The sequence below is a fragment of the Lolium rigidum genome, chromosome 1 (assembly GCF_022539505.1).
Source record: "Lolium rigidum isolate FL_2022 chromosome 1, APGP_CSIRO_Lrig_0.1, whole genome shotgun sequence".
NCBI classification, from domain to species: domain Eukaryota; kingdom Viridiplantae; phylum Streptophyta; class Magnoliopsida; order Poales; family Poaceae; genus Lolium; species Lolium rigidum.
The window spans coordinates 82,847,000-82,859,427 of record NC_061508.1 but is presented as its reverse complement, the minus strand read 5'-3'; the positions used below and the strand labels follow the sequence as shown (position 1 = coordinate 82,859,427).

The 12,428-nt window shown below is 44.8% G+C and overlaps 1 protein-coding gene and 1 pseudogene across 1 annotated transcript; one reads left to right on the top strand and one right to left on the bottom strand.

Moving 5' to 3' along the window:
* Window positions 1-1,572: 1,572 nt before the first annotated feature.
* Window positions 1,573-2,049, top strand: LOC124682765 (RING-H2 finger protein ATL39-like). Its single transcript, XM_047217386.1, has one exon. The coding sequence runs from the start codon at window positions 1,573-1,575 to the stop codon at window positions 2,047-2,049; it is 477 nt and encodes a 158-aa protein (XP_047073342.1).
* Window positions 2,050-9,529: 7,480 nt separating this feature from the next.
* On the bottom strand, window positions 9,530-12,227 carry LOC124648295 (annotated as a pseudogene).
* Between the last annotated feature and the right edge of the window lie 201 nt (window positions 12,228-12,428).

The window sequence follows — 12,428 nt, the reverse complement described above, 5'->3', positions numbered from 1 at the left end:
AATCTACTCGCAATACTTGTTTTACTATTTTCTTGCAAACAATCATCTTCCACACAATACGGTTAATCCTTTGTTACGACAAGCTCGGTGAGATTGACAACCTCACTCGTTTCGTTGGGGCAAAGTACTTTGGTTGTGTTGTGCGGGTTCCACGTTGGCGCGGAATCCCTGGTGTTGCGCCGCATCACATTTCGCCACCATCAACCTTCAACGTGCTTCTTGGCTCCTCCTGGTTCGATTAAACCTTGGTTTATTTCTGAGGGAAAACTTGCTACTGTGTGCATCATACCTTCCTCTTGGGGTTCCCAACGAACGTGTGAGTTACACGCCATCAGTAGTACGCATGATCTGCGCCGCCGTCTTCTTCCCTGGTGATCCGGCAAGAGGGACTGACGGCGTGGGGGCTGCAGGTCTTGCTTTGTTTTGGTAGCGGTCCTCGGGTTTCTCCCAAGCGAAGATGAAGATCTACCAGAGGTCAGTTTGCCTTGATCTGGCTAGAGACATGAGTTCCAGAAAGCTCCGCCGGCAAATGGAACAGTGCATCTTTTGCCTAGAGTTTGCTGGATCGGGTGGTATTCGGTTACGCGCACCCATGTTTTTATTCGGACCGTTTGGTTTCGGAGGGAGCGGCGTGAAGCTCTATTTTGTATTGACATCAGGTGACTTTTTGGTCAATGGTGAAGTCAGAAGAAGGAATATCATGAAGGCTGGATTGCTTGGCGTTCCGGGCTCCGCAGCAGTGGTATGCAAGTGGGGGCGGCAGCACAACTGAAGTTTAAAGTCTTACTTTTCAGGGGAAAACTCAAGGTCTCGCCTTAACTGGTTGTGCATGGCAATGACCTTGTTGGAGGCTTTGTTTTGAGAGTGGGGACTATTTTCATGATGAAAGCCTGAGACCTTTGCTCCTGCGACGAAGGCGCTGGTGCACTGTTCCCTTCTTGAAGGCGTCGCTTTTGGAGAGTATGTATTTCATGTGTTTTCGCGGTGGTGGTTGTATTGTTGTTGCTAGGCGTGGAAGACTGTAGCGGAACTTTTATTTTTTAGTTTCTTTACTCTTTTTTGGTTGTGTGCATCCGTACTGCCACTAGGGTGGAACGTTGTTGCAAAATCTGGATGTAATTGGAATCTTTTGATATTAATATATTATTTTTATTAAAAAAATTAGCGTGTGTAGATTGGAGAGAGAGAGAGTTGACACAATAGCGGTGGTAATCTCTTTCGACAAAAAAAAGAGAGTTGACAAAGTGTCTCCATCATCGATCTCTAAATTGGTTCAACTGTCACCATCGTGTCCGGTAAACGCTCCTCGTCCCTAGCACTCATAAGCTAGCTAGTAGTACTACAAGTCAATGCTAAATTGCTGACAGTTGCGACTACAATTCTCCCGCAACGTACACTAGAAAAAACACCGGGTGGCCATATCGTACGGCGGCCGTACCATTTATCTACCCAAATCTCCTGCGTGATAAGGCTCTCGCAGTCGCAGTCGCAGTTGGCCGTAGCCCTCGATCATCTACTTAATTACCAGGCCGGCTGCGTAAGTCTTTGAAGCAGAAGCAGCAAGCTCGATCCATGGCTTCCTTCGGACCGACGGGTTTGCCAAACTCGGAGCATGCGCATCGCATCAACAGAGGGACGCTGACTTTCAGCTACACCTGCGCCGGCCTCACGGGCACCGCGCTCCTCTTCGTCGTCCTCTTCTTCTGCTATAAGATGCGCAACCGAGCACCGGTCGCCGCCGCCACCGCCGCGGCGGAGACCGTAACGGAAGGTCGTCGCTGCGTGGACCTCTCCAAGCTACCGGAGTACGCGTACACGGAGTCTGCCAGGCACAGCGGCAGCGGCGACGGTGCGCAGTGCTCGGTGTGCCTTGGCACGCTGCAGGCAGGCGAGATGGTGCGGATGCTGCCCTTGTGCAAGCACCTGTACCACGTGGAGTGCATCGACACATGGCTGGTGTCGCACGACACATGCCCGCTGTGCCGCTTGGAGGTTGCGCCCCCGGAGGAGGACGGCAAGCCTGCGACGACGACGGAGCTGCCGGTTTAGTGCGCCAGGCCGGCCATCGTACTTGCTCTTCGGCAGGTTCCACGGTAATACGTGTTATGCTAGCTAGTTCTACTACCTAGAGATGCGAGCGGGATCCAGCCAAAGTTTTATTTATACGGAGTAGTTTATTTGGTGATTTCTGTAATAAGTTTGGCGCCTTAAATGTAATGTCAGTATGTACATAGTTGTAACTCGTAATGCAATTATATCAGAAAGTTATGCTGGGTTTGCAAGATCACCACTCAAACTAATGGTTTGTGACATCCAAGTTTTTTTTTTTTTGAAATGTTGTGACATCCAAGTTATTCATACGCGTTTCCTATATTTTAACCATGTGCATGCAATATCTAAGCACATTTGAAATGGTTTCATTGAACGTTTGTGATGTCTACCCTCATGTAACGATGGTTCGGTAAATCATGTGGATGAACTATTCTTCCAACAATTTATCCTAACGGAGACACAGAGCGTGTGGAGTACTGTGTTTTTTTTGCGGGTGTGTGGAGTACTGTGTTGCATAAGAGTATACCCACAAGTATTAAAATAAAAACAAATTAATAGTAAAAGACTATTCTAGCCTTTTAAACTTGGTTGGCGATGTGCTGCGATGGAAATGGAGCCCATTCAATGCAAACCTGTGAGAAATTCATCTATTTGGAATGGGTGTGGGAAACTTTGATCCTTGCCATCTAACATCGGGATGGGGATTAAAAGGTCTCTCTGTCACGTTCCCCGCCATCCCCGTTATAGTTATAATTATAATTATATATATATATATATATGGGAAATAGCCAGCTGCTCAGGGGTATAGCTACGCACGCCTTATCTACCGTTGGATGGCCCTATAGAGTAGTTTTGCACCATGTGCAGATAAACGCCGTTAACTTGCCTTTGTTTTGCTCCCCAACCTACCCGCATCCCAACCCGTCCTACTCACCAGACGACTTTTCTCTCCCACACGGCAACACCCACACCTGCTCCGTCCTACAACCAATCCCCGCACCAGCTATCCAAATCCCATCGCATCGGTCGCCGACGTGCCCTACCCAGCCCCCATCTCCGGTCGCCGGAGCCTCCGCCCCGCGCCCCATTCCCGCTTGCTGACGTTCCGCCATGTCCCATCTCGGACCGCGCCGGCCCATAGCTTGTCTCTACGAAAAACAGAAGAAAAGGAAACCCGTCCCCAGCTCCACGATCTCTCTCCACCATCAGCCTCCAGATCCACTTTCTCTCTCCTAAGACTGCGCCGCCAGCCACCACCAACCCCACACCTCATCGGCGTATCCCTAGCCCTGCTGCTAGCCGGCGCAGCAACCGTCTCCGTGGAAGATTTCCCCACCGATGGTCCATCCCGTGCTTCCAATTATTTTCGCCATGACTGCAATCAACATTCTCCGCGCCACGGCTGCCCCTGTCTGGTCGGCGTGGTCGCTTGACGGAAACAGCGGCCATCGCAGAGAGCGGTGGTGGTAGCAGGTGGCATCGCAGGAGGAGGCCGAGCTCCTAGCACCTGAGCTTCCGGATCCCTCTCATTCTCGGGCGTCCGACCACAACGCCGCGCGGAGTTTCTAGGGTCCTGGTGGTGGAGGACCACGGGGCCGGCGCGGAGGAGTACTCTGCCGTGACGGGTTGGAGCAGCCTCGCTGGTGGTGGTAAGGACTAAGGAGGAGGAGCTGGAGCAGTGGAGCTCTGCTTTTCCATCGACACCAACGTCCGTGCCGATGCGGCGGCCCAGGGTAGCCTCTGCTTTGTGATTTGGATTTGGTGTACGAAGCACCGGTACTGAGTTAATAGATTTGAGTAGTGTAGCCTCTTGTACGAGGCTTGATAATTATTTTGTTTCTCTGGTTTCTCTCTAATAATCTATCCGTTCCTAATTCTGTGTGTTCTATAAAATCTGATTTTTTGCGGCACAAATGTTATTGTGGATTTTATCTCTGGGAGTGCAGCGGTGCCTGGCGGAAGTCTCAGATTTCTCCGGTGCAGAGCCATTGTTTGGTGGTGGAGGAAATAGAATCCAGATGCAGGGACCCATTCACAGCGATGCCGCGGCGGAGCTCGGTTGTAATTGCAAGGAGTCGCAATAGCTGGGCATGTGCCTGACGGGAGGAGCTGAGAAGGATCTTGGTGCAGTCTGGTGGAGTTGACCAGGAGATTCGCCGGCTCCGGTTAGTGGCGGGGGGAACCAGGTGCCGCACTGGGCACCAATCTCTTGTTAATTTGGTTTCTCAACCCTGGAGTAGTTCTGGCAACTTTTCGACTTGATTGTGATCAAATTGAGCCAACATTTTCTATTGATCTGGGCTACTTCCGTGGTTCACTGATTCCTTTTTTTCTGTAGTTAAAATTCATGCCTGACTTATACAAAAAATCTGCCCTAATTCTTATGATATTTTTGTGGCATTTTGTTGCGGAACATGTGATTGTGTTAATGCGTTGCCTTCAATGAACTTTTTTTTTCAACGCATGAACCATGAAGGTATCTCTTGATTTCTAATTTTTTTGTTGGAATCAAGTTTTACCAAGATCAAGATCCTTTTCTCAAGGATTTTTTGTGTGTACGCATCCATCATGAGGAGATTTCTACATGGACCTGTATTACCGTGAACAAGCAGATCTTAATTGTTCTGGCTTCAAACAGATACTGTATTTTTCTACTGGTAGTTGATGTACTATGCCTAATTTTTGTGCTTCGTGCTCCTGCGCGAGAGAAAGCATTGGGAGACACGGTTTTTCTACTGTTAGTTGATTTACTATTCCTAATTGAATAAATCAAAGTTGTAGATTCTTGTTTTCAGTGTATTTTTTTTCTTCCTATCTGAATTGTGGAGATCATATTTCCCCTGGTCTGGTGCTGAATGTATAAGGAACATGATGGTTTGAAACTTTTTCTCTCGATCCTAAGCAAAATCATGATCTAAGTTTTGTCTCTGCTTCAGATTTATCCAAAGATCCCAGAAATGCACAATAGTACCAGCGGGCGGTTGCCTTCGCTCGAGCTCTCCGCCAAGAACTGTCGATGGCGCGCTGGAATTTCTTGAATCGGCCGGCTCGGGCGATGCTGCCTTACGATTCCTCACTGGTCGCTCTTCTCCTCTGCATTTTTCTGTAGACATTTTCGTTGATACGCGGGTGGTGCAGAGCTCTGGCATTGATTATTAAATTTCTTGTTTGAGTCATGGTCCTGCTAGGACGAGACTATTGAGTGTCTAGGTGCCAGACTATTGGACACATGCTATTCACTGCTTGCTTGTATGCCAGCGGAGCAACACCATCCACTTTTGGCCAAGAGCGGGCCGTGAAGTTGCCGTTAATCCACAACGGTGAGATGGAGAGATCCAACGCTGCTAGCCCCATGCGTAGCTACCCACCTAGTTAGAAAATCCGCGTCGATATATATATATATGATAAATACTTACTACCTCTAGGTGTAGTTACACCCATATCTAATATACTACCATACGGAAGTATATACGATACTTTATCAGTTTAAGTATGTTCCTACACTATATTTAAGATACTCCAAACCAAATTTGGTGAAAAATGCGATCGAATCCATAGTTTACACTATATATCCGAAATACATACATATGTATACGTAAAAAATGAGTCTATGTAAAAAATGTACATACTGCCTATAAAGTAGTATATATACTACTGAAATAATATTATATACTTCATACTACATGTACATATTCTCCGGTATGATGGATATTCTATAGATTATGAAAAAACATGCGTGGGTGTAACTACATCCGGGTGTATATATATATATGTAAACTAACTGGTGCACCATGGTGCCTGGACACCACGAATCATAAAAGGAAACATGCATAGAAACTTCAGAAGTGATTTGTCTCTGTTTCTGATAATTGGAAAGTGCATTCTCTCTCTTGTTGATATTTGAAAAGTGATTTTCTCTTCTTTATACACCTACGATGCAATCTGGCACCCATAATATAATTGTACGGTCATGATGTATGGTTCCTGAGCACCATGGTGCCCCAATAAATTGTTATATTTTTACACATAAAATATGTAATATTGTGTATAGCGTATTATATATTTCAATAACATTCAACATATGATACTAACTAGAAGGACCCTGCGCGCTTTGTTGCGCCATTTCTTGTTTTTCTCGTTTTTATTTTGCGCATTTGGCTTGACCTGGATTTTCTCTGGGTGACCATATGATCTCTAATATTTTCGATAGAATGGACATAGTTAGCAAGCACACTCTAAGACATATGTGGCAAGCAAAAACAAAGCATCAATGGCACCAAAGGTTAAGAGAAGAGATCGACTGGCTATTTAGAAATTATAACTTTTAACACTTCTGCTCCGGTGCTCCTCCCCTGACAAATTTTGGGCGCGTCAAACATAACAACGGTGGAGATCTTCTCATACATGTTCGTAAGCGGGGCACGATCGTAATTTTAATGTAGGTCCACCGTTCGTACAACCCTGTATAGACCCATATGGCCCGCGTTGTGTTGTACCTCGTTTTTGTACGTATCTATGGTCACGTGCATGTGCCTACATTGAAAGGTCATATAAAGATCTTGCTCACGTGACCTCTTTTTTTTCTTACGCGACAGTGCACATACCATATCAATACAGACATGTATACAGCCAGACATGTATACATGGGCTGGATATAGATTTCAGCGGACCCGACATAGGGAAAAAAACAACTACTCGTATGACCCTTCAAATTAATTTAGGGGGAGCACCGGATCGAGCAGCCCTCAACTTTTAAAATGGGTTCAATACAACAAAAGAAGCTTCATAATAGCACGTTAAGGTACGGAAAACAGTTTTAGAGTATTAGCATAAAGGAGATCCTTCCATGATAAAGTTCAAGAAAAAGAGATCCTTGCATGATATTTCCAACACACAAATTTAAGCATGGGACAGCACATCTGCTGTTATATTCAAAATTATCGACATTGCTTCATTCTGTACTTGCATGAGAGCGTAGGAGAATGGTTAGCGTTCTTACCTGTACTGAGAACAAACAACACTAACTGAGAACCATACTGCTCTAGAATAAGGACAGTGGGAAATGTTCATGTGGCTCATGGACAAATGCAAATACATAGTAAAAAAAATTATGGACTTTTCAACATCTATGTATTCGACATAAGAGTCGAACAGGAAATTTCATATTAGGGAAAGTATAAACATTGAACCAGAATCATCATTATCTTACATGTGCATACAAATGAGTGGTAGATGAAATTTTGGTAAGAGGATGCAGAACTAAATGTCCATCATAGGACAACATGCAACCTCCAAATCGGCACTTATCATATTATGGTCAGCAGAAACGGATCTTGAAGTTAAATAACCATGGTTCTATAAGAGAAGATGAGTTAACATTTTAGCAATAATATATATGCACTTCTAGAAATTATAGTGATATTTTCACAGTCTAGCATCAAAGTTGTTGCAACACGAAATATTTCATCACAATTATGTAGTGAATAGAACATTGAGCATATACTTCAAGTTTGCATTACAAAAAACAATGTTACTCATAATCAGAGATAAGCAGTAGCAGTGGCCATAAATCCATAATAGCATCCATGCACTTTGGAGAGTCCAGGAACATACTTAGTAGTCAAAAGGAACAACAAACAAATGGAGCGTAACAGTTTTCTCTCAAATATGGATAGTTCAGGAACATACTTAGTCGTTAGAACGAACACAAAATAAATGAAGCATAACCGTTTCCCTCAAATACCAGTCTGTGAAAAGCTATAACTGAAGTATAAATAATAAAATATAGCATTAAGTATAACAGTTCTCTCTTCACAAATAATATGCCCAAATCACAATTCGAAAATAACCACAACAATTGACAGTAATCTACACTGCCAAATTTTATAAGAAAATGCACATTCTGGTGAATAATGCGAATATCGACTGTGTGCTGCAATGCGGAAGATGGTGCATGCCTGCCATTGAACATGATCATCGATTCAATCAACGGCTTAGATGTCTTACGGTGGTATGCAACAAATTGTAGGTATATGAAGTCAAAAAGAGTTTAATTTACTCTCGGGCTCACAATAAGAAAATCATGGTGATATGTCCACTTGATCATGTCGCGTCTGCAACATACTAACATAGTACATACGAAATAATTTTCATCCGATCAGACTCTACCGCTAGTGTTCACAAATATAAGACCACTACACAATATATCGGCTTGGTATAATTATGTGTCCCAGTGGCAGTTAGCAAAGGCAATATAGATAATTGATACTACCAAGTTCAATAAGTGATAGCCTGCAGAGAGATTAGCTGAATGCAAGATGATCTACCCTATGCCTACTGCAGTTGCCAGTATTCAATAACCAATCAATGATTCAAACCAAAAACATCTAAGTTTCAAAATACATGCACCAGTAAAGCAACAAAAACCAAAGTGCGAACAAAAAGAAGGTGTGCATTGTGCTTATAAATGTGTTCAACAAAAACCACATGATGCATGATCTATCTATTCTAATTGGACTGCACACCGCAGTACTGAACAAATATGTAAAAAATAATTTATATAATATTCGGAGCTTAGGCATCATACCTTCATTTAATGTTGAAGAGAAGAATGGTTAGACTTACTGTGAAGACAGATTTGGTGCACTGGAAATAAACATCCAGATCCTCTCCATATCAAACATCAAAGTAATTTCATCATTGGCTCTCCAATCAAGAAATGTAAGGTAAGACACACCTAAAGTGCCACCGTGGAGCTCCTGTGGTGTCGAAAGCCCGTATGAGGTTTCCTCAAAAAGCAAATTGCCTTATTAGCAATTAAACTTTACTGTTTGGGATGATGTCTTAACTAAGCATTGTCTGAACAATTATGCAAATGCAATACTTTTCTAAGTTGTACCGAGTGTAGTTTCTTTGTCACATTTGTAGGTAAATCTCAGTCTAGCCATGCAAGTACTAACTGTCAGATATTATGTAGCCATAGAATCATGCAGAATTTCATACATAGGAATAGTAGGCATGTTATGTAGATCAATTAAGAACCAAGCTAGCCGTGTGAGGATAGCATGGTGCTTTTTTTTTGCACCTGATGTGAAGCTGTCGATGTTGGAAGAAGTGAGATCTCAGGCAAAGAAGATGTGTAGATTAATTACCAGGTGAGAACAAAATGGGTGTGTGCATGAATAAAAAAGAACCAGTACTTTCCTTCGAGCATACTGACTGATTTACCAAATGTTGCGGGCAGTGGAAAATTCAGTAATTTGAGTCGACCCTAGTGTAGTTGATGTCTTCATGATGTCCTGGCCAGAAACTTCCTTCAGTAACAAGTATGCATTTGTTCAGAGATTGTATGTAATTACACATCACACACCCAACCGAGGAAGCCTGAATAAATAAGCTAGAATCACTTAAATTAATTTGTACATTTGAATGTGAACGGGTCATGAATTTGAATTAGAGCTGAATGTTAACTCTGAAACTATGAATTGTCTTGAGAAAGGGGAGGGCATGTGCTGGTGAGGGACCTTTGCGTGGCACAGAGGAATGGCGATGCAGACCCAGCGGTGAGTGTGCCCGCGATCTGCACCCCTGTGTCCCTGGCGGGCGGTCCACCGCCGCCGGATGACCTCCCGGTTAGCCCACACCCACTTCCCTTTGTACCCACCGGTGACCACCATCCCGAGCTGCAGCTGCCCTGCCGGCGCCTGGCTCGTGCTCCACGCCAGCCCGCCGCTACCCCGCGCCATGGCCTTCCAGCTCGACGACGTCCACGGCCACGATCTCGGTCTGGCCGCCCTGGTAAAGGAACTTTATCGTTAGATCGCCCGGCGTTGCGCAGGCCTTGACCCACACCGACAGGTTGCAGCGGCGCGCGTACTCGCACGGCACGGCACCCTCTGTTACTCCACGTCCAAGGCGCCCAGCTCCCTGAGCCGTCGCGCGGCGCCATAGTCGGCTCCGCCTCGGGAAATAGCCGCGTACGCCACGCCGCCGAGCACGGGGTCGGCGGCGGCGGTGTGGTTCGTGCTGCCGATGCGCCACCGTCGCGCCCACGGCGCCGCAGAGCTCGGCGTCCGTGCAACGGACCTGGTACTACGCACCGCAGCCGACGCCTCCCTTGTAGAGCTCGGGGCTCGCGGCGGCGAGGAGCCCGCCGTTGAAGGACGACACCAAGGAGCCGTACCCGAAAGAACCGGCAGCACCTACGCATAATTAAGCATAGCACAAACAGATTGCGTGTAATTAATCGAAGCGACAGGCAATTGCTGCTCTGCTGCCGCTCATCTCAGGGTCGGCGGCGAGACACGAGCGCAACCACGGCTTCCCTCTCAAAGAGCGAACCCCCACACGTCTCCTAGGCTTTGACCTCAAACTAACCGACTTAAAAAAAATCGGTACCAGGACACGTAGCCCCGTCCTTGGCCAGACGCGGGCAAACGAACCGACGACACCTGGAGCAAGCACAGTCCAATACCCTGGAAGCTTAGTGCTCTTTAGAGATTTGTTATCATTTTACCATGAACGTACTACAAACTTGCTTATCTTTATGTGTAAAACATGTAAGATCACAAAATTATAAGAAAATAATTTCAATTTAGCTTGTTATGGGGAACCTCATCCGTGTCCCGAACCTGATGCGTGTGGGGATGGAAAAAAACACTCCCAAATTATTATATGGGGAGTATTATATATTTCAACTAGATGATACCCCGCTCGTTATTGCGTCAAATTTGCTAAACATTACATGTTATATAGACTATTAAGAGAACATATGTTATATCAAGACCAGCATATGAAGGAAAATGAATAAGAGAAATAGAAGAAACATTATTGATCCGGTGTATGTGTGAGGCTATGAATACATTCCTCTGGATAAATATGTACTAACCAAAGTGTTGTGCATATCACAAATTAACACTAAATTAAAAATTATAGTCAATATTTTATAAGAAAATGGGGGGAAATAACACTATTCATTCGAAATTGGCATTATTGGTCAAGAATATAAAGCATTACTTACAAAAACTGTCTGTTACTTCTCGTAAAACCAAAGGTCAACATATAAGCAATAAATTATTTCTTACTTGTGGCAAATTCTGCAATTTCTTACAATTCATAATTGAAGAAACAGATAAATAGTTGATACATCCATATGAAAAGTAATGGCGCTAATGCATAAATTATTATTGAAGATGAACGCCTTGCATTATTTATATATGAACATCATCATGGTCTCCTCGCACTGCTCTGTGTCTCCGTTAGGACAAATTGTTTGAAGGTTCAGAGTTAGTAGGAGAATCTTATTAAAACATAAGTGCAGAATCGGATGGTCAAATGTGAGCATTTGTAGAAGACAAAAATGACGTTATTAACCCCTACAGAAAAATGTGTAAATCCAAACATAATTTGCATATACTCACACAGAGTTGAAGTACAAAATTAAAGAAACAATTTGTAATTGAGTAGTGAGGCTACATCTCTTAAGCCTATAAGATTTGCCACAATAGAAGTATCATAGCTAGTATCACACATGCCATGTTGGCAGAAGTCTAATATGGCACAACAATTAGTGAGGAGAGAGAAGAGAGCGATATTATACGTAGATACGGGATCATAACACGTAAAACAAAAAAAAAATTGATGGGAAATGCATCATGTACATAATTTTGCATTGAGATTCTATAAAATATTAAATTTGATGGAACAATAATACTACCTTATGATAGTATGCATTATAGATGGTATCATTGAGAAACATGAAGTGCGAGTACCCTAGCGAACCTCTGGGGCTATCCACGTGGCGCCGAAGGGCTGGACGCTTCCTTGCTTCATCCGGTTCACGTGTCATCATCTGATTGGAGCTAAAAGAGATAGCGACCAAGCGAAAACCCTATCCAGAATTACTCGCGTGTTGCCGCTGCCTCCCCTCGCGCTTCCCCTCCCCTCGCTGCCCCTTCGACCTCCACGCAAGCTTGCCGTCGGTGCTGCTCCACCGGCCTCCCTTGTCTCTTCTCGGCGGAGCTATGCTCGCCACCATTAAGTCCTAGGGGCGGCGGCGCTCTGCTTGGCCCTTCTCGAGTCGATGGCGGGAGGACGTGGTGGTCGCCCGCTTGGTTTGGAGCGGGAGGTAGCGCGAGATTGCGGAAGCGGATCTGGGAGGCGATTGCCTTGACCATCCACTCCCCTTTTTCCAGTGTGACTTTTCCTATCTTCCCTGATTTGATTCTCGTTTTTTTGGCAGCAGATGACGGCCTATAGCCCTATAGGAGAAGACACATAGATCGGCCATGACAACTCGGGTCAACAGCATCAGCAACTCCGGAGTGCACTCAGGACTACCTTTGCTTCCAGATGTGGGTCTCTCACGGGGAGGAAGA

Coding starts and splice junctions, on each gene's coding strand:
- LOC124682765 (XM_047217386.1), top strand. CDS start 1,573: ATGGCTTCCTTCGGACCGACGGGTTTGCCAAACTCGGAGCATGCGCAT.